Genomic DNA, 23,043 nt, shown 5'->3' with positions numbered 1-23,043 from the left:
TTAGTGCCTAAACATCTTCTGCTAAATAAAAATTAGAAGCCATGAAAGAGTCTAGATGCTGAACAATATTTTATTTATGCTGCCAAAAATGCCAGACCTTAAAAATCAGTCCTCATTTTTGTCTTCAAGTACAAAAATGTTAAAAAGATAACCAATTTTTAATGGTATATTATGTATTACCATGTTAATACACTCTATTCAGTACTCAAAGTACTGAAGAATACGGTTTTAATGACAGTGACAAACAGTTAAGTGGTATAGTTTTAACGTAAGTAAAAAGTAAATTCCTACCAAAATTTAATAACAAAATAAACGTTATTTGTTTTTAAAACTGACTTAAAAGTTAATATACGTTTAAAGGCAGTATCCATCAAAATGGAAGATAGATCAATATTGAACAGATAATGAACAAAATCAATTATGACATTGGTACTTTTGATTTTACACAAAAGTTCTCTTGGATTGTCTCAGATAATATGATAGTCATGTAAAAATTCATTTTAGTGTACTAACTGCTTAAGACTATATATAATTTTTCACAGGTAGGGCAAATACACATTAAAATAGTAATAGTGTCCTTTAGTTTAAATGTTGAGAACTTTGCAAACATGCAGAAGAATTAATTTTCATATATGTTCCTTTGGTTCACTAAATTTTCTTCTTTTTGGCACTGACTCTTGACTAGAAGTATCAAAGTGATGAAGGACCTGTCAAAAGAAAACAAGGATACTTTCCAGTTTACATGTTTTTAATTTTAATTTTTTTCACATCTGTAAAGTTTGTTTGTTCCTTCCTTGCCTTCTTTCTTTTTAAAAGTATACGTAGTGTAACTATTTCCTACTAAGATAGTATATCTGAGTTGTTTAAAAGTAGGGTAAAGTTGGGGCACCTGGCTGGCTCAGTCCAAGGAGCATGCCGCTCTTGATCTTGGGGTTGTGAGTTTGAGCCCCGCACTGGGTGTAAAGATTTCTTAAAAATAAATAAACAAACAAACAAACAAATAAATAAAGTAGGGTAAACTTTATTACTGATATATTTATATCTTCTGATGGCTGCTGAAAGTACACGCTTGTAAAATGTAAGGTCTTCATTAGGGCTATTGGAGAAATCAGAAAGATCTAACATTATGTCCTCAAAATATTTTGGAGGGATAAGAGGGAAAAAGATTTAATAATGAGCTGCAGAGAGAGAAACATTCTACCTTGGCACCATGTAAGGTTTAAATCATGTTTTCTTTTTTTGTATTCCTGGTACTTAGCAGTGCCTGATAGCTATTAGACATTCAATGTATAATCTTGAATGAATAGGAGGACAAATTAGGGAAATTCCTGAAAGTATTCCCTGGGTTACTCAACTTTGATTTTTCTGGAAAACAACAACAACAACAACAACAACAAAACCCTACCTCACTAATGATACAAATTGAATGATTTTGAAAAAAAATCAAGGCTTAATACATTGGGAAAAGTCAGACAACTTAATATATTAATGAAGTATCAGGTTATTTCATTCCCTTCTTAAGATATGTAAATTAAAAATACTATTAACAATATTTTTGAGATTACCCCTTTAAAGCAGTCTTATGTATTCAGTTGTCTAATTTTAACCTACTAATAATACTAAAAGTTATAGTTGAAAATACAAATATTTATCTCAGAAATGGCAAACATATGATCTGACTTGGTACACAATAAGGTCCCAAATATGAAACAACTGTTAAAAAATTTAGGTCAGGAAAATTTTTCTTTCCCCTAAGGTACTGAGGGGAGATGCTATATTTTTAGGGAACAAGTTGATTTGGTAACTTATCTTATTTCTACTTCATTTTTGATCTCTAGGAAGCTCAGATCAAATTTCTGGCCCAATTGTAGCTCTACATAAATAAAATGGTTAGCTCTACATAAATAAAATGGCCTAAATATTCTTATATTTTCTCATTCTACCATATTTATTCATATTTAATTTTCTCATTCTATTCATATTTTTCTGGACACACTGACTTTTATTTTATAGATTCCTCCAACTATTTCAAATCATTGATGAAATCAGTATATATTTACATGGAAAAAATTAATAAACAACCATAGCACACCTTATTTAAAATCACCTCATTTTTTAGAACCAATTTATTCACAAGATTTGGCTATCAGTACTCTGAGGTAATATCCAGGAATATTATCATATTTAGCATTTAAAGTTTAATCTATAGTAATGATAGTTTGATACTTGCCATTTTTTTCAACTTGTATATTATCATAAAACTTACTGTTTTCCCAGATTTGAGTTGATTTCTCTTCCGATTTTCCTTAGAAGATTTTACTGGTTGATTTCCATTAGCCTCCACAAAGACAGAATAATCATCAATTGATTATTTCTCAAAGAATAACCAACACTTGAAAAACAAGAGGCAACTAACTATATGCAGTTTTTAAAAAAAGCTTTCCTGAGATATAACTGAGATATAATTCAGATAACATACAGTTCATCTATTTTAAAAAGCATACAGTTCAATAATTTTAATTATATTCAGAGTTGTGCAACCATCATTGCAGTCAATTTTAGAATACTTCATCACTCCAAAAAGAAAACGCTGAGGTTTGTTTGTTCCCTCCTTCCTTCTCTTCTTTCTTTTTAAAATTATACATAGTGTACCTATTTCCGACTAAGATACGATACCTGGTTTCTTTAAATGTAGAGTATACTAATCATTTCCCTATTCCCCCTTTCTCCCACTAGCTCTGAGACATTCTATTCTGTCTCTACAGAAATTCCTACTCTGGACTTTCATATGAGTAGAATCAAATAATATGTGGACTTTTACCACTGGTTTCTTTCATTTAGCATGTTTTCAAGGTTTATTCAGGTTGAAGCATATATGGGTACTTCATTCCTTTTTATGGCTGAATAATATTCCATTGTATGGATATACTACATTTTGTTTATCCATTTTGTCTATTGATAGTTTTTTTCCACCTTTGGCTATTGTAAATAATGCTATCTATGCAGTTTTTATTTTATTTTTATTTGAGAGAGAGAAAGAGAAAGTGTGTGAGCCAGGGAGAGGGGCAGGGGGAGAGACCAAATCCTAAGCAGACTCCAGTGCTCAGCATGGAGCCCGATGCAGGGCTCTGTCTCGTGACCCTGGGATCACAACCCAAGCCAAAATCAAGAGTCAACGCTTGGGGCACCTGGGTGGCTCAGTCAGTTAAGCATCTGACTTTGGCTCAGGTCATGATCTCACGTTTTGTGGGTTTGAGCCCAGAGCCTGGAGCCTGCTTCGGATTCTGTGTCTCCCTCTCTCTCTCTCTCTGCCCCTTCCCCTCTCATGCTCTGTCTCTCAAAAATAAGTAAACGTTAAAAAAAAAAAAAAAAGTCGATGCTCAACTGACTGAGCCACCCAGGTGCCCCTATCTATGCAGTTTTTAAAATGAATATTGGACGATGACAAATTGTTAGCTGTCATATTACTATTCTCTAAAAGGACATGCTTTTCTTTTCTTTTTTTAAACTTTTTTAACGTTTATTCATTTTTGAGAGACAGAGCATGAGTGGGGGAGGGGCAGAGACAGAGGGAGATACAGAATCCGAAGCAGGCTCCAGGCTCTGAGCTGTCAGCACAGAGCCCAACGTGGGGCTTGAACTCAGAAACCAGGAGATCATGATCTGAGCCGAAGTTGGATGCCCAAACGACTGAGCCACCCAGGCGCCCCAGACATGCATATTTTCTGATGTGGGAAGTGTACTTTTCCATATAGCTTCCTTAATGTATATACAGTTAAATATTTTCATTTCTTGCCCTTTTCTAGTAATAATGCAGTCATGATTCTCAAAAGCAGCAATACTTTGGCAGAGAGTTCATATACAAAAACATGAGCAATTTCACCAAACTCCACACCCGAAAAACAAATAACCCAGTGAAGAAATGGGCAGAAAACATGAATAGACACTTCTCTAAAGAAGACATCCGGATGGCCAACAGGCACATGAAAAGATGTTCAACGTCGCTCCTTATCAGGGAAATACAAATCAAAACCACACTCAGATATCACCTCACACCAGTCAGAGTGGCCAAAATGAATAAATCAGGAGACTATAGATGCTGGAGAGGATGTGGAGAAACGGGAATCCTCTTGCACTGTTGGTGGGAATGCAAATTGGTGCAGCCGCTCTGGAAAGCAGTGTGGAGGTTCCTCAGAAAATTAAAAATAGACCTACCCTATGACCCAGCAGTAGCACTGCTAGGAATTTACCCAAGGGATACAGGAGTACTGATGCAGAGGGGCACTTGTACCCCAATGTTTATAGCAGCACTCTCAACAATAGCCAAATTATGGAAAGAGCCTAAATGTCCATCAACTGATGAATGGATAAAGAAATTGTGGTTTATATACACAATGGAATACTACGTGGCAATGAGAAAGAATGAAATATGGCCTTTTGTAGCAACGTGGATGGAACTGGAGAGTGTGATGCTAAGTGAAATAAGCCATACAGAGAAAGACAGATACCATATGGTTTCACTCTTATGTGGATCCTGAGAAACTTAACAGAAACCCATGGGGGAGGGGAAGAAAAAAAAAAAAAAGAGGTTAGAGTGGGAGAGAACCAAAGCATAAGAGACTGTTAAAAACAGAACAAACTGAGGGTTGATGGGGGGGTGGGAGGGAGGGGAGGGTGGGTGATGGGTATTGAGGAGGGCACCTTTTGGGATAAGCACTGGGTGTTGTATGGAAACCAATTTGACAATAAATTTCATCTATGAAAAATAAAAAAAAAGAATACAGCTGTGAATAAAGATCATATATTTTAATGGACAAAAAACAAAAAACAAAAGACATGAGCAATTTTATTTCTTCTTATTTTATTTTTTAAAATATTTATTTTTGAAAGAGAGAGAGAGAGACAGAGCATGAAGGGGGGTAGGGGCAGAGAGAGAGAGAGAGAGAGAGAGAGACAGAATCTGAAGCAGGCTCTAGGCTCTGAGCTGTCAGCACAGAGCCTGATGCAGGGTTTGAACTCATGAACTGCAGGATCATGACCTGAGACGAAGCTGGATGTTTAACTGACTGAGCCACCCAGGCGCCCTAACATGGGCAATTTTAGAAGTGAATTCATGCTCCTAAAGTGTCTTAATGTCACATTACAAGGAAATCCTGCCTAATAATTTTTTTTTTAACTCTTGATTTTTTCCCTATATCCTAGTAAAGGATACTCATCTTAAGTAGAAGCTGCTTAGAAGACCATTTTGCTGCTAGGGGTACTAACTTTTGAAACTTTTTCTCTTTTGCTTTCATCAGCATATTAGTTTGCATGCTGCCTTCTGCCAGTTTTAACTTCCTACTGAGAATATGGAAAAGGGGGCACCTAGCTGGCTCAGTTGGAAGAGCACGTGATTCTTGATCTTGGGGTCATGAGTTTGAGCCCTGAGTTGGAGAAAGAGATTACTAAAAAAATAAAATAAAAACTTAAAAAAAAAAAAAGAATGTAGAAAAAAGAACACCTAAAAATGGCACTATAATCAATGGTGTGCTGGTAAATGTTAAACAACCAGTTCTCTAGGAGTAACAAATCCTGAGTTGAGGCCTTTACAGATTTCCATGCTGTGGATATTCTCATCATCTCCACTTTTAAGCTATCAACATGATGTCACTGAATGAGGAGTTGGGAAGAAATGCCAATATACTGTTAGGGTGTGCTATTTGTTTCCTGAGTTTGGATATAATATTTTATAAAATGGTTTTTCTTCGGGGCGCCTGTGTGGCTCAGTTGGTTAAGCGTCCGACTTCGGCTCAGGTCATGATCTCACGGTCCGTGAGTTCGAGCCCCGCGTCGGGCTCTGTGCTGACAGCTCAGAGCCTGGAGCCTGTTTCAGATTCTGTGTCTCCCTCTCTCTGACCCTGCCCCGTTCATGCTCTGTCTCTCTCTGTCTCAAAAATAAATAAACGTTAAAAAAAAAAAATTAAAAAAAAAAAAAAAGAATGGTTTTTCTTCATACCTGAACATTTGAGTAACTTAAAGGTTTAAAATAAAATATAAATCTCCATTTAATAAAAATAGAAAACTAAAATAAAGCAGTGGGTTTTTCCTTAAAAACATGAGATTCATTTTATGCAAAATATGTACAAAACATTAATTTTTATGTCTCATTAACAAGACAATCCATTTACAAGATAGAACATGAGAATATTTTGGCATTCTAGGAAGTCTCCTTGGGAGACTGGATGATAGTGTCATTTCTCAAAGCCTTTCCTGAATTCTCCTCTTTCATGCACCTTCAATCAAAGTAACCATTCTTTCCTTTGTGCCTCCATGTAGCCTACTCAGACTGCTACCGTGGCCCTATATCACTGCTCCAGTTACTAAACTTTTAGCTAAGAGTAGGAACAATGTGTTATTCATATTATATCTCCAACACCTAGTAAAAGTACCTGACACATAATAGGCACTTACTAAATATTGGTCCAATAAAGAAAGGATTAAGAAGCAAAATAAACTCACACGTGGGGAAAAATTACAAGGTTAAAATGGAAAACAAATCTAAAGAGACACTTACCATTTTATTCTGAAAGATTTTTCCACTTCTTGTTTTGCTTTCAGATACATCAAGTTCAGATGTTTTATTGACTAACTGTTCAAACTAGAAAAGAAAATAATTACGCAAAATCATATAACATAATAAAAACTTTCCATAACATAATACTAGGCTCTAAAATTCAGTAACGTAAAATCTAGGGTATTATCTTAATGAAAACCAATAATTTTGAGTGGTTTTTACTGTCACAAAAAACGTAAAGGTAAAAATAATGAAACTGACCCTGTATACAGTCGATCATTCACTGAACTGAAAAAGTCCCAAATGATCATTGGGCACTACACTACTCTTCCAGAAGATAAGAACTTTAGCTCACCCTCATTGGAGAAAGGAGATGTGCAGAGGAAGGTGGACAATACTCAGTCCCATTATTTTCAAGTTCTTTTTATCTAAATGTTATATCAAGATTTTACTGTCTACAGAAAACAAAATTAAACACGTCTTCTCAAGGCAATAAAAATGTATTATATACTCCATTTGTAAGCACAAAAGGTGGTAGAATAATTGCTTAAGATTCTCTAGCTGAAATTCTGAGATTCTATGAACAGTATTTAGGTTTACTACTAAATAAATCCACAAAAATTCAAAACTTTGCAATATATACTTTTCAAGTTTTGTTAAAAAGCATTCTTGAGACCTAATTTTATCCTAAAAGACCTTGAATATAATAACAAAACCTGAAAAATAACTAGATAACTATATAAGCAAGTCTTTTGGGGGAAAAAAAAGCAAGTTAAAAGTGAGATGAATTATCAAATTTATACCTGACAATGAGAAATTGAAAGATCTGGACTTTCCTTAGATCTCATAATTTCATCTTCCTCACAAACTAAACTTGGTTCTGTTAAAAAAAAAAAAAAAAGAGTTAAAATGGTATGAAATAGAATTGGAAGTGAATCAATCTACATTTTCATTAACTTCTTACCTCCAAGTTCAGAAGATCCAGGGTTTTTTTTCTGCTCTTCCATTTTAGTTTCAATGTCAAGATCATCCTACATAATTACATGAATAAAAAAAATGGACACATTTTGAAAAGAAATTAAAAGAACTGGGCAAAAGTATTTATGAACAAATTTGTTTTATGAAGGTTAAATATAACATAACAGTATAACTACCTTACGTTTGCTAGAAATAAAGTCCTATAATTACTATAACAAGGTACAACATTTATCCAGACAAAGTAAAAACTACTACTCTTTTTGGCAGGGTTGCCTTAAGAACAAATATACAACTTTCTCAAAAATACATAATGGCTCTAAGAATCCTTAGTTCTTACTATTGTCGGAGGGCACTGCGTTAGACATGTTTACACAAGCATCATTGCTGTATCTCTGGAATTTCTTTTTTATTTTTTTTATTTTTTAAATGTTTATTCATTTTTGAAAGACAGAGACAGAGCATGAGCGGGGAAGGGGCAGAGAGAAAGGGAGACACAGAACCCGAAGCAGGCTCCAGGCTCTGAGCTGTCAGCACAGAGCCCAACGTGGGGTTCGAACTCACGAACTGCGAGATCATGACCTGAGACGAAGTCGGCCGCCCAACTAACTGAGCCACCCAGGCGCCCATATCTCTGGAATTTCTATACATATGTTAGCACACACTGAATATGCCCCAACCCTCTTCAGGAAGTTAGTGAAGAATAGATCAGTCATGGTACGGTAGAAATAGCAACAAGTTTAATGTCTACTTTATAATTATACATTTTTTTGTGACATATGTCAAAGAGCTTTAAATATTTTAAAGAATGCTACATAAATCCCAGCATTATTTGTTTATAAAGCAAGACTGGGATTTAGGTTTTGAGAAGACTTTTTCTTTGACTAAACTGTTTGAAAATTGAATTTTCTATTTATAAGGATGTGGCAGAGCCTAAATCAGAAAAGTCAGTCTCTATATATAAGTACTAAGATCATAATTTAGAATTAAATGAGATAAGACAAAACAACAAAGATTACATTAAATAACAATCATGTTAATGTGGAAGATTTTCTGGGAGTAAGGTAACAATAAAAAAAGGCCTTTTTTATATTTCTATTTATACTTCTTATACTTCTAGCATACTTCTATTCAAACTGAGAATGTACACAGTAAACCTAAGTCTGGTAGGCACTGGAGGATTATAAAGATGAATGACACTTTTCCTGCCTTTTAGGAACTTCCAGCCTGCTTTAGGACAGTGATTTTGCAGGCCCCAAATGAATTCAAGCACGGGTTTAAATGAGCATCTAGTAAGGGTGTTGTAGGAAGGATTCCAACATTAGTTGGGGGAAAGCCACAATTAGTTCAGTGGCTTGCAAATTATGCTCCAGACCAAGGGGTTTCCTCAGAGTACACTATGAGGGTAGTTGAGGTGGTGAGTGGCTGGGCCTCCAGGACTTCATTCAGAATAGTTGTTCCTTTTAAACATTTTTTTTTTTTTAATGTTTATTTATTTTTGAAGGAGAGGGAGACAGAACATGAGCTGGGAAGGGGCAGAGAGAGGGAGACACAGAATCTGAAGCAGGCTCCAGGCTCTGAGCTGTCAGCTGCAGAGCCCAATGCGGGGCTCGAACTCATGAGCTGTGAGATCACGATCTGAGCAGAAGTTGGACACTTAACCGACTGAACCACCCAGGAGCCCCAGAATAGCTGTGCTTTAAATTTCTGAGAATAATGTTTGCACCAAGATAAAGAGTTTTAAAATGAAAAGCCGGGGCGCCTGGGTGGCGCAGTCGGTTAAGCGGCCGACTTCAGCCAGGTCACGATCTCACGGTCCGTGAGTTCGAGCCCCGCGTCAGGTTCTGGGCTGATGGCTCAGAGCCTGGAGCCTGTTTCCGATTCTGTGTCTCCCTCTCTCTCTGCCCCTCCCCCGTTCATGCTCTGTCTCTCTCTGTCCCAAAAATAAATAAAAAACATTGAAAAAAAAAAATTAAAAAAAAAATAAATAAAATGAAAAGCCTATACCTTTCTTACATCCAGATCAACCTTGAGTTTATGATTATAATACAATATTTATACAAATATTAACGAGAACTATTAGTCTTTAGAATTGAGTCAAACATTTGTTACTATGGTACTTTATAACTCTTTAAAATAATGTACTGACACTTATATAATGCTCCTGTTCATCTTCTAGATCATCTTTGTCCATGAGAATTTTCTGAAGTGGTGTTTTTAATTGTTTTGGTGATAAAATAGCTGAATCAATATTTTCCATTCGTTCTTTTTCAGTAGTCACTTTTACTTTGAAGGTGTGAAAAGGTGTTGGAACTTCTCCCACATTTAAGTACATAGGCTCCCCTTCAAATATCACTCCTTCACAATCACCATCCTTAAAACCGGGAGGCTGGTAATCTGGGGGTGTAACTGCAAAAAGTATAAACTATGAAGTTCATGAAACTGAAGAGAACATAATATAATAATAACATACAAAGATTGAAAACATTTCAAATAGTATAGAAAGGCAACCTTTTTTCTTCTTCACTTGATTGGCTGTATGACTTTGAATAAATTATTTATCATCCCTGATTTGGTTTTCTCACCTATGAAATGCGGAAAATAATAGTATCTACCCCATAGGGTACTTGTGGGTATTAGATGAATTAAAGTATATAAACTACTCAGACTAAAACTGGCACATTCTAAGTATTCAATAAATGTTAGTTGTTATTACTATTGTTGCTTTATGTTCTTCTAGAAGATATTATGCATGTAAAATATATATTTCATATATGTATATATCCTTAACAAAACACAAATAAGATCATACTGTTCTATACCTAGGTGTTTTTAACCTTTCTTTTTAATCCATTTGTATTATTTCTTGGATAAATTAACTTAATCAGCACATTTTTTTTTTAAGCTTATTATTTATTTTGAGAGAGACAGTGTGAGTGGGGAAGGGGCAGAGAGGGAGAGACAGAATCCCAAGCAGGCCCCAAGCTGTCAGCCCAGAGCCCAGTGCAGGGCTTGAACTCACAAAACCACAAGATCATGACCTGGCCCAAAAGCAAGAGTCAGATGCTTAGCTGACTGAGCCACCCAGGTGCCCTAGCACATTCTCTATAATAGCTTGCATGGTATCCTTATAAACATATAACCTTGCATGTTTGTGTTAAATATATTCCCAAGACACTTTTCTAGCTATAGAATTTCTGGATTAAAGAGAATGTGCATCTAAAATTCTGATACTGCCAAAATGTCCTCTAAAAATCTTGCACCTACATACATTCCCTTGAGAATTTATAAAAGTGCCTACTTTTCCCCCACACCCTTGCCAAGAAATGGTTTACAAGTTTTACTGCTCTGGTAAGTGAAAAGTAGCATCTCACTGTTTTATTTCTTTAATTATGAGTGAGGTTGTACCTCATATGGGTATGTTCATATCGCTGGAGAAGCTTATATACATTTGAAAGTCTATTTTTTCTAATCTTTCTTTTTCAAATACTTATATTAAATGAAAATTTTATAATTTCAAAAAATATATTAGAATTTAGGTCTTAAAATCAGTTAGGATGGAAACCAATTGTTTCAATACTAAATAAAACATACAGGTAACAAGAGGACATGTTACAAATAGTACCTTCATCGTAGTAAAAAAGTTTCATAGTCAAACAAACATCATTAGGTAAAGGTCCCAGATTTTGCATTAGAATATAAATCTTGCGAATGAGGAGAATACTTGCTTTCTTGGTGTCAGCAGATGACATGTTGGAATCGTTGTTTTGGTTTTTACTACAAGAGAATCACACATTAATTTCTTTTATGACATGTATGGCTTCTAGTAACTTTATATTTTACTATTTGAGATTCTTATTCCTATTATAGCATTAAGTTTTTAAGTTGAAAGTTACCATAAATGTGTTTTAATGTCACTATTATGAAAGATTTAATATCAATATCATTATTAATAACAGTATAAACTAATAATTTTATTTAATATGCATTTTATATAAGATGTTTAAAGGAAACAAGTGATGGATTTTAATTACATTTCTAATCACTCAAGCATACAACAGCTTTCCTACCCTTTGGCTCTGTTTCACAATTAAAATAGTATATAATAAGCCACAGAATTTGGGCTTGCAGCTACTCAAAGGATGTTTTTACAGCCACTCCTGGATGGTTAATTGGGGGTGTTTGAGACATTTCAGAAGTACTTCAGTACTTCTGAAGTTTAGCAATATAGTATTAATATGAATAAGTGGTAATCTGTAATACAAAAAGAAAACTATAAAACCATACCTTATGAAGTCCATGACTGGTCCATTATTACTGTACTTGAACTTAAATTGGTAACATTCTGAAATTGTCTTAAATAAAAAACATTGCAGTTATGTATCTGATTTACAGTACTGGCAGCCAAGTAGCTATATACAGCTTTTCTACGACTCTTCATGCTGATTTAGTAATTTTTCTGCCATGTTAACCCTTATTGGTCCACTGAAATCTTCAAATCCTAATAATTCCCTTGGTTTGGGATTTGGTGCTTCAGTCTTGGAGAGATGGTCATTCCCCTACTAATTGCAATGGATATCATACATATCAGAAAGGAACTCCTTAGCAGATAGGTGAGAGGGGCAGCATTATCTCTAATTCTAGCAGAATGGCTCAAGCACAGGGCTTAAATCCTTGCTATACTGTGACTAAAAGCAAGTCATTTAAACCTTCTAAGTTTCAGTTTCCCCAACTGATAAAAGGGGTTGAAAATAGTACCTATCTCATTGGTGGTTATGAATATTTGACAAACAAGATAATTTATACAGAGCACTTAATAAACTGCCTGGCATACCAACATTCAATAAATATTAGTGAATCAACAAAGTTGCTCTTTTACTGAAAGTAAAAAATGTTCAACTATATAAAACATCTGAAACTAAATGAGTATTTTCTGAGCAGTTAGTTTCCGAACAATCAACTAATTCACAACATTTGCTTACGTGATTTTTGTCACCATGGACATATATTAAGCATTAACTGCAGGCATGAGTATCAAAGAAAAGACACTGCCAGCTCTCTCGAAGCTTTTTTTTTTTTTTTTATTGCTTTCTTTCTATTTCAGTGCTCACATAGGAATGGGGATCAGCTCTTGCTTTTTAAAAACAGCTGCTTCTCCATGACTGAATGGAACACTATAATAGCTACTGTGCAATGGTTAAGCACCAAGGTCATGAACTGGACTTCTTAGGTCCAAATTCTTGTTCTGCCACTGTGACCTCTGGCAAGAAACCTTGTATCTAGGTTTCCTTATCTAGAGTGGAGATGATAATGGTAGTTACCCCATGAAGGTTATGATGAATAAATGAGATAATGCATATAAAGCTTCAAGGAACAGAGCCTAATAATAGTAGGCACTCAACAGATCTTTCCTCTTTGTTTCTTGTTTGGTTTTCCCTGTCATTTCTTGTAATACCTTCTTTAATTGTCAGATGAACAGGTGGATGTGACTGAATTGGGATGAATATCCAAAGTGCAAGTGTTAAGTATCTTATTTTTGTCAAACTCAACCTCTTTCAAAATTCCATAAAAAGAATATTATATTGAAGCAGAAATCAGGAGTTTTAAGTTATTTCTATTGGTTTTTGGCTTAGTGGCCAAGGGCAGTCACACAGTCTCTTTGGTAGTAAGTGTATTAATCTGTTTAAAGATAATAATACAAGCCTTGTCTTACCTCAAAAGGCCTTTACGAGGTTCAAATGGTTCAAATGTGAAAATATATGTGAAAGTGTATTGATTAAAGCACAAGTAAAAGCATAGGATATTATTATAATCTTATGTTATTTTTAGATTTTAAAGATACTATGTTTCTTTACTAACCTAAGTACACCTACCTGAGGGTCTTCTGGATTGGTGTATACCTATTTAAAAATAATTTATAATTGAGTTATTTATATAAGGCTAAGTATTCAAGGAGAACTAAATTGGATATTTAGATGAAACTATTAAATGGATTCAGTAAAACAAAATACAAAATAACCTCCCAAAATATTAATTTGTTACTTTTCCCCCCACTGAATAGATCATTTACTTGAATAAAGTGACATAATCAATTGTTGGTTTTAGTGTTATTTAAACAAGCAAGGCCAAATTTGACATCTTTAAAAAAGAACATACAATTTAAAAATACTTACAGCTAGAACAACCATCCTTAGCTGAAATATAACAAAGAACAAAAATCTTACTTTTACTCCATAAAATATTTTTTCATGATGGATCATAAGAATTCTTCGCCTTATTTCAACATTTATTCCTAGTAAGAAATAACCTTGCAGAAAATATGATGTATATAAAGCAATACATTATGTATCTTTCTCTAGTCCCCCAAATATCTCTCTTTCTTTTATTTTTGAGAAACCTGTGCACACACAAGCTGGGGGAGGGGCAGAGGGAGAGAGAGAATTTTAAGCAGGTTCCATGCTCAGATCTGAGCCAATGTGGGCCTCAATCTCACAACTGTGATATCGTGACCTGAGGTGAAATCAAGAGTTCAACGCTTAACCGACTGAGCCACCCAGGCACCCCCAAATAGCTATTTCTAGTTGACTTACTAAGGGTTGAAATTCATGTCACTGACTTAAGCAAACATGGGTATTTCTGCCAGTTACAAGGAAAATATATATTATGAAATAACACATTAAACCTTACCAATGTTAGAACTAATTTTGAAAAGAGAAAAGTAGAGTTCAGGACTCTGTTCATTTAATAAAGGGAAGAAGCTTTGGAAACCAGAGGAATAGAGAATCATAGGAAATCACCCACTAAAGTAATTGGACAAAAATCTAAGAGTCATCCTTGATTTGGATCTTTTCCTTATACTCCACAACCAATCTATCAACAAGTCCAATCAGTTCTACTGCCAAATATATCCTGAATCTTTTCATTTATTTCCTTCTCTGCCTCTTGGTCTAAGCCACAGTGATTTTTCACCAGTACTGCATTAACGGACTAAGCAACACTCTCCTTGATTCCCATCTTATTTTCCTTCCACAGTATATTGTCTTGAAAGTAGCCACAGTGATTTTTAATTTAAAATGTAAATTAAATGATGTTACATTTCTACTCAAAACCTTCAAATGGCACCTAAAATATAATTCAAACCCCTCACCTACATAGTCCTGAAAGCTCTGGCCCTGCCTGTCTCTCCAGGCTCCTCTAAACGACTCCTCCTCCCCGACTGCTCATTGCATTCCATTCACACTCGCTTTCTTTTTGTTCCTTGAACTCTCTAAACTTCCCTCAACTCTTTGTATTTGCTCTTCTGCCAGGAATATTCTCTCCCAAAGTCAACGCCTGGCTGGTTTCTTCTCAGTCAATTCTCAGCTTAAATGGCACCTACTCAGAGAAGCTCCTGTCCTATCGAAAGTTACCCCACCTCTCCACCTGCAACACACTTTTTCTAAATATTTTATTGGCATTTAGCACAATTGGAAATTACCTGATTTACTTGTTTTATTGACTGTTTTCCCACTATAGAAAGGGCTCTCTTTGTTTCGCTGACCACTGTTAGTTCACCCAGCTCCTACCTGGAGTATGTGTCTAGCACATAGCAGGCACTTAATATTTAATGAGTATTAAATACTTAATGCCTTAATAAGGGAGGTTAGTGACCATGGATAAAATTATATCTTTTTTACAATTTTGTTTAGAGATGGACTTCTTTATATATGTTAATATAAACATAAGTATACAAAAAGGCTTATAATCTACAGTAAACCCTTATTAATCGAAATTTCACCTATTTATGATTTGTGACAATTTAACCTAGACTACACAGAAATTTATTTTTGAATTCTCATGAAGAAACAATTTATTAAATTATTAGTATAAACAAAATTGTAGAAGGCATGTGAAACTAATAAACTATTTTAAAAGAGTTTTTTTAATTCATTAAGTTTTTGTAAGTTAATAAGTGTTATTATTAACACAACCAAGTGTTAACTAAAACTGGCTTGGCAAAATTTGTTAAGCATTAATTCTATCGGCTTTAAATTGAGTTGAATATTAGTCTTTAAAATATTCAAATGTTCAAACTTTTCAGTAATTTGGGCTGGCCTATGCCCAAATTAGTTTAAATTAATGTTCTACTTTGTGGCTATTGCTGTTACATTTATAGAGTATAAGCTGTAGAAAAAAAGACAATGAGATACTGACTTACGTATTTTTTTTGTAAAGCATCATAGCATCCTAGCATCCTAAAAAATAATGAAATATTCATTTTTAGACTGAATGCTTTTCCAGAAAATAATTCTTTTAATAAGTCTCCATATTATCTCATTACTAAATAATACAAAATTTTCTTATTAAAGCTCCCTTCTTGGGGCATCTGGCTGGCTCAGTTTGTGGAGCATCCAGCTCTTGATCTCAGGGTTGTAAGTCCAAATCCCACATTTGGCAAGGAGCTTACTTAAAAAAAAAAAAAGCTCCCTTTTTTTAAGATTTTATTTTATTTTTTAAGTTTATTTATTTACTGTGTGTGTGTGTGTGTGTGTGTGTGTGTGTGTGTGTGTTTGTGTGTGTGTGTGTGAGAGAGAAAGAGAGAGAGAGAGGTGAGGAGGGGCAGACAGAGAGGGAGAAAGAGAATCCCAACTAGGCCCTGCACTGTCAGCACAGAGCCTGATGGAGAGCTAGAATTCATGAACCGTGAGATCATGAACTGAGCTGAAACCAAGAATCAAATGCCCAACCGACTGAGACACTCAGGCACCCCTAGGATTTTATTTTTTTAAAGTAATCTCTAAACCCAATGTATGGCTCAAACTTACAACCCCAAGATCAAAAGTCAAATGCTCTACCTATTGAGCCAGAATTTTAATTTCTTTAAAATTAAAGAAAAAATTTAATGCAAAGATCCAAAGACCTGCAAAAATGGTATCTAGTGTTAAAGGGGGAGTTACTAAAATTGGGTTAAACAATGAAAGGTATCCAAGGTACAAAAAAAATGATTTAAGAGAAAAATAATTTCATATCATTAGGTAATCTTTTACTTACCACTTCACTAACTGTGTAGATCCTGGACAGTTTTTATCTTCTCTCAGAATTTTCACACAAAGATCTAAACACCAAAATGATATAAATATAGAACTACTTAAGATTAGTAAGCAAGCAGAAATTTTATTTTATTTTATTTTTTTAAGTAGGTTTCAGGCCCACGGTGGAGCCCAACGCAGGTCCTGAACTCGTGACCCCGAGATCAAGACTTGAGCTGAGATCAAGAGTCAGATGCTTAACCAACTGAGCCACCCAGGCAACCCAAGCACCTAGAAATTTAAGTGAAATTATTTTCGTCAGCTGTGTATTAGATATATATTATGCAATGGCAATGAACTTCCAGATGATTGGTATTAACATAATTTAAAAGAAGAAAGGTCTTATGGAAATAAATAATCTTTTTATCCTTATTATAAAATGGCATCAAAATGATTAGGATACATGTGATGGGCAAAAAAAATTTAATTTTTTCGGGGCGCCTGGGTGGCTCAGTTGGTTAAGCGGCCGACTTCGGCTCAGGTCATGATCTCACGGTCCATGAGTTCGAGCCCCGCGTCGGGCTCTGCGCTGACAGCTCAGAGCCTGGAGCCTGTTTCAGATTCTGTGTCTCCCTCTCTCTGCCCCTCCCCCATTCATGCTCTGTCTCTCTCTGTCTCAAAAATAAATAAACGTTAAAAAAAATTAATTTTTAAAAGCTATAGAATACTTAAAAGTTAGATATAATGCTTTCACGCCATCATTATCCAAGAGTTTTAGAGTATTTGCATGGGTCCGTATCCCAATTAAATTCTTGTAAAAGGCCAAGAAGTTAACTGGCTGTGAGAGATAGAGACCTGCAAGGAAGCAACAGGTAATACAATGGAAAGGACTAAGATCTCTGTCTCTGTCTCAGGTTCCTTATCTGAAAAATAGGAGTAATAGCTAACTCACAGGCCTGTAATATGAATTAACAAGCTGTAATACATAACATAGTGCTTAACATATTGCCCACCATATAGTTGGCACACAAAATTAGGTACACACTATGTGCTGGGTAATGAATTATTACTGTAGTATAAATAGGCTGTATTATTTTTACTTCCCAAAATAACACAAGAACATATACTACTACTATACAAAGCAATAAATAATAGAATGTTTTTACCTACCAACTTCATCATTAAAGAGTAATGTCAGGTGAAATTAAACTTGAGAAACTAAGGAAAAATTTTAGGATTAAGTGCTTCCAAAGGTATTGAATATACTTTTTAAAAACTACTTAGTCCACATAAAAATGTGTACATGAATGTGGCATTACTTATAATGGCCAAAAAAGTGTAAACAACTGAAACAAACATTCATCAATGTTTGCTTATCAATATAAACATTCTATATAATAGAATATTAGTCAACAATAAAAGAGAATGAAGGACTGATTCATGTCACCATATGGATGAATCTTGAAAACATAAGTGAAAGAAGCTGGTCACAAAGGACCACATACTATATGATTCTATTTATGGGGAATGCCCAGAATAGGTAAATCCATAGAGACAGAAAGCAGGCTGGTGGAATCCGAGGACTGGGGAGGTTGGGGGAAGCGGAGAATGACTTAGTGAGTATGGAGTTTCCTTTTGGGGTGATGAAATGTTCTAAAATTGGCTATGGTAGTGGTTGCACACCAATCTGAATATACTAAAAATCATTCAATTGTGCACTTTAAGTGAGTGAATTGTCAGGTATGTGAATTTCATCTCACTAAAGCTATTCTTAAAAAAAGATCTCTAGGGGCGCCTGGGTGGCGCAGTCGGTTAAGCGTCCGACTTCAGCCAGGTCACGATCTCGCGGTCCGTGAGTTCGAGCCCCGCGTCAGGCTCTGGGCTGATGGCTCGGAGCCTGGAGCCTGTTTCAGATTCTGTGTCTCCCTCTCTCTCTGCCCCTCCCCCGTTCATGCTCTGTCTCTCTCTGTCCCAAAAATAAATAAAAAACGTTGGAAAAAAAAAAAAAAAAGATCTCTAGGCAAAAATTTATACAGTCTTAAAGCAAGCCAAAATAAAAACAACATGTTTAAAGCAGGTTTTAAAATCAACATGAACAAAGTTGAAAGAAACAAAAAATAAACATTACATTACCATCTAGATATCTTGTTCCATAAGCACATTCTGGAAATATTCCTCTCAAATAGGTGATGCAGGATACTGAAACTGCTAGGAGCCTCTTCACTAACACTAAAGACTGCTGCTCTGTTGATATCTTATTGGGAAATACCAATGCACTCTAAATTTCAGGAAAATTAAAACATTTTATTTAGATTTATTAAAAATAACATCCTCCCAAACTTCAGGTAGATCTAACTTTGCGTTAGCATGGTACTTTCCCAAAGAATTTCTAACCATAGTGGTGAACCATGGTAATTTCCCATAGAATTTCTAACCCAGAAAGTCAGGGTGGCTTCTAAGAGGCAAAAGTGATTTCAGGGAAGCAGCCTAAAGGTAAAATGCAAAAAGTGCTTAAAAATCCTCTTAACATCCTCCTGCAGATTAACAGTCTGTAAATGCATAATACATGATAGAGTGCAGTAACTCTTTAGTTACTAACTAGATTTGACACACATAACCCTGTAACACAAGAACATTGCAAAGATGAGAATTTTATCTTTGTGAGGCATGCACATTCATTTCCTTGGACTAGACTGCTAAGAATGATAATTTCATCAAAACCACAGAATAGCATTCATTAACACCTAGTGTAAATTGGATACGAACCAGTGATTTAATGCAATGCATCAAACATCCAACACAATTCTCCATGGATTCTAAATAGTTTAGCAAATACCTTCCTTTCTTAAAACATGGAGTTTCCTGATCTCATTAAACCCTTCAAACAATTGGCTCTAACTTTTAAACATAAAAGACTCCAGGAAACAATAAGATTAGCTACATTAAAATATTTTTAAATACAAGAAATCATACCATGGAAGTCCTATGTAACTGCGCAGTGGCCATCTTCTGGGAAAGTCTTTTCCTTAATTCAACCTTGTGACAGAAACGCGAGCTTTAACTTCAGATCTTTTTTGTATCGCTAATATTCTAGTTGGCTACATGTAAAGTCAGAAAGAACTTTAAGTGAATAAAAATAAATTTTATGTAATCAATTTCATGTAAATAATGTTTACATAAAGAAATCAATCACAGTATTCGAGTACTGACTACATTGCAGTTAGGTAGGTATGAAAACGGCCCCTGCCAGACTCTTTAAAATAATCTTAGAAGTTTTTTTTTTTTTTTTTACATTTATAGTTTCAAACGACTGATTCAAGTCAGGTTCCTTAACTGAACTTCATTCAGCCCAGCTCTGGGTATAAAAACATATTGTCCTACTCTGCGGAACCACCCCAAAAAGCGGAATGGAAAATATTCCAGATCTTTCTTGGCTGATTCTGATTTCTCAATTACAACTGGTATTTTCACGTAAGTTTCATTTGGGGGTTCCAGTTTCCCTTGTCTTAAGCAGACAATTCCACTGGAAGAGGTCCCAGAGGACAAGCTTTACTGTCATCGACCCTGAAGCCCGGACTAGACACTGGAGTTAACCTAATCTTGAACCTCTCGTGAAAAAGAAGCAGGCTCACGTTTCCACCCCGTTTCACCATTAAGAATTTAAGAAGCTTAAAAGTAGTTGTGAAGCGACAGAAAAAGAACTTGAAACGCAGAAGACACAAACAAACAGGAAAGAAAACAAATACATTACGTAAGGTCTAAGGGGCGCCAGCCGCTGGGAAACCTGGCACCGTACGGCGCGCGCTTTGCCTGACGCGCAGGCGCCTTCCTTCAACGGTCGCCCGCGGAGGCGCTACAGGGCCGTGTGATCCCCCTACCGTCGCTTTCCCGCCAAGAGCCGCGCAAAGCGCGCTGGGAACCCCAACCGGCCGAAAAGCTCGTCTCAGCCAGAGAAAGGCCCGATTGCCAGCAGGGTAACGTTAAGTAATGGCGTGTGCCAAGCTTTCCGAAATAACAAAGCTTTCCTACGGTGACCCAAGTGTTCTCGGCCGTCATTTAATGAATCCTGTTAATTTCCGATCGGTTTCGAACTTTTGCTTTTGTTATTCGATCTATCACATGTATTGCACTCCCACCTTAGTCTCCTGTGTCTTCAGGAAGCCAATTGCTCTGGCAGTGGCCTACTTAGTTATTTCTGCTGCGCTGTCGGTGGGGACAGTGCATAGCTACTAATGTAGTTAATGTCGCATTTACAAACACGATCAGAGCTGGTAGGTAGTTGGACATGGTCGAAGAGTACAAATTGTTCACTAATTGTTATATATCCAAATAAATTGTGTTATCGGTATAAACATTTCATAATTATTCATTAACTTAGATGTGTCTGTATGAAAAGATGAAAAGATTTGCCCAAAGTCAGAGGAATGAAGTCTAGAATCTTGTTTTCAATGAAAAATATTCAGTATCTGGGGAACCTGGGTGGCCCGGTCCGAGAGCATTCTACTCTTGATCGCTGCTCAGGGCTTGATCTCAGGATCATGAGTGCAATCTCCCCGTTGGCCCCACGCAAATTCAATATTCAAATCCCCTGGTTTAATAATTATTTTGCTTTATAGTTCTCTCACAGGTCAAGTTTACAAATGGCTTTCAAAATTCACTTCTTCTTTCTCCTACTTTGCTTATTCTAAGAGCCTTGTGAAGAAGACATAAGTATTACTGCTATTTTACTTATTTTTTAAAAAAGTTTATTCATTTTGAGACAGAGAAGGAGAGAGAGACAAAGCCACTGAGCATGAGCGGGGAAGGGGCAGAGAGAGAGAGAGAGAGAGAGAGCCAGACAGACCCACAGACAGAATCCAAAGCAGACTCCTCACCACACTGTCGGTGCAGAGCTGGACATGAGTCTAACTCAGGAACCCTGAGATCATGGCCTACTCCAAGATCAACAGTCAGATGCTTTACTGACTGAGCCACCCAGGCGCCCCTGTTACACCTATTTTAGAGATGAGAAAACTGATCCAGGTAAATTTGGTTTCCTGAAACTACAACTAATTTTAGCCTTGGCAGAGGGGGAGCCATGACACCACCTAATGATGACACATTAGGTTTATGATATGGTGCTTCATGTTAAATTTACATTAAAAAAATGTTTTTAATATTTGTTTTTGAGAGACGGAGAGACAGAGAACAAGTGGGGGAGGGGCAGAGAGAGAGAGAGAGAGAGAGAGAGAATCCAAAGCAGACTCCAGGCTCTGAGCTGTCAGCACAGAGCCTGACGCGGGCTCGAACTCATGAACTGTGAGATCATGACCTGAGCCAAAGTTGGATGCTTAACAGAATAAGCCACCCAGGTGCCCCCTAAATTTGCTTCTGAGTTATTAACAACTATAGAAAGGAAATATGAAAAAGTATATTTACTTTTAATCAATTATTTTAATCAGGTAATTTACTTTTAATCAAGAGTCGGACTCATCCTGAGTCACAGAATCAGAATAATGCTGTAGGGGAGGAATAATTTCTCTTTCCCTTCTTAGGGTCTCTGGTTGGGCCTATGAATTTCACTGACAGAAGACAGATTAACAGGAGAAAACGTGCATGTTTTAATTACATCTTTTTTACACGTATCTGGGAGTCTTCACATGAAAAGTAAAGACCTAAAGAATCAAGTTGAATGCTTGTATACTGAATTGGACAAAGAATACTAAATTGTGCAAATGTGACTAGGCAAAGGGGCTTTGGCTGGAGCCATTAAGTGAGTGATGTGATATGGGGTTAGGTTAACAAGGTTTGTTTGTACAGGTTGATCTTGGCCTTGACCTCGTGTCCTTGGTGGCAAGAATTTCTCTTTCCTTCTGATATAGGGAGGATATCTTTCACGAGGGAATTTTCTCTCCTGCTTTTAAGAAAAAGAAGGAAAATCAGAATGTCCTCCTTGCAGGTGCTATTTTTCAAATGCTTTTAACGCAGCATAGTCAGTATGCCACAGCAACATGTTTTGAGGTTCTGTGTTCTGAACTCCTTCAATGCAATCAGTAGTTACTGATTTAACCAACTAGATCACTGACTATATTTTGAGGATGAGAGTGGGTGGTGTTGGGGCAAGACATTTAAAACATTGATTACCATAATAGTAAGTACATACCATTAAAAATAGCAATACAGGGGTGCCTGGGTGGCTCAGTCAGTTAAGTGTCTGACCCTTGATCTCAGCTCAGGTCATGATCTCATGGTTCGTGTGATCGAGTCCCCTCATTGGGTTCTATGCTAACAATGCAGAGTCTGCTTGGGGGCTCTCTCTCCCTCCCTCTCTCTCTGCCCCTCCCCCGCTCACACTCTCTCTCAAAATAAATAAACTAAAAAAAAATAGCATACAAATATATTAGAAATCTGAAGGTTAATACTAGAAGAGACAGTTAAAAGAATTATCATTGATTTAAAAATAATACTGATTTTAAAAATATTGGTTAAGAGAACGGGATGTTAGGCTTTTAGAGATACTATAAAACA

General features: G+C 36.0%; 1 protein-coding gene across 6 annotated transcripts; it reads right to left on the bottom strand.

Moving 5' to 3' along the window:
- Window positions 1–52: 52 nt before the first annotated feature.
- HORMAD1 (HORMA domain containing 1) lies at window positions 53–20,408 on the bottom strand. 6 transcript variants are annotated; one of them, XM_058715873.1, is made up of 15 exons: window positions 20,288–20,408; window positions 19,510–19,572; window positions 18,670–18,814; window positions 16,559–16,622; window positions 15,726–15,762; window positions 13,702–13,722; window positions 13,402–13,428; window positions 11,816–11,883; window positions 11,154–11,305; window positions 9,678–9,937; window positions 7,518–7,584; window positions 7,357–7,433; window positions 6,554–6,637; window positions 2,267–2,338; window positions 53–707 (listed from the first exon to the last, which is right to left on the bottom strand). In XM_058715873.1, exons 2-15 carry the CDS (start codon window positions 19,540–19,542, stop codon window positions 627–629), a joined length of 1,188 nt encoding a protein of 395 aa, XP_058571856.1. In that variant the 5' UTR covers window positions 19,543–19,572; window positions 20,288–20,408; the 3' UTR covers window positions 53–626. The 6 variants fall into 6 exon arrangements, with proteins under 6 accessions (XP_058571856.1, XP_058571854.1, XP_058571857.1 ...); XM_058715871.1 differs by lacking the exon at window positions 20,288–20,408 and adding an exon at window positions 20,169–20,257; XM_058715874.1 differs by lacking the exon at window positions 20,288–20,408 and adding an exon at window positions 20,143–20,237.
- Between the last annotated feature and the right edge of the window lie 2,635 nt (window positions 20,409–23,043).

Source organism: Neofelis nebulosa, chromosome 2, assembly GCF_028018385.1.
Source record: "Neofelis nebulosa isolate mNeoNeb1 chromosome 2, mNeoNeb1.pri, whole genome shotgun sequence".
Taxonomy (NCBI): domain Eukaryota; kingdom Metazoa; phylum Chordata; class Mammalia; order Carnivora; family Felidae; genus Neofelis; species Neofelis nebulosa.
The sequence above is the reverse complement of the archived record's forward strand: the minus strand, read 5'-3'. Positions and strand labels throughout refer to the sequence as shown.

Excerpts from the sequence above, each read along its gene's own strand:
- HORMAD1 (XM_058715871.1), bottom strand. The coding sequence starts at position 20,189 with ATGGTGAAACGGGGTGGAAAC. Across the intron at positions 15,763-16,558 it reads TCTACACAGTTAGTGAAGTG|GATGCTAGGATGCTATGATG; the intron begins GTAAGTAAAAGA and ends ATTATTTTTTAG. Across the intron at positions 2,339-6,553 it reads AAATCTTTCAGAATAAAATG|GCTAATGGAAATCAACCAGT; the intron begins GTAAGTGTCTCT and ends GTCTTTGTGGAG.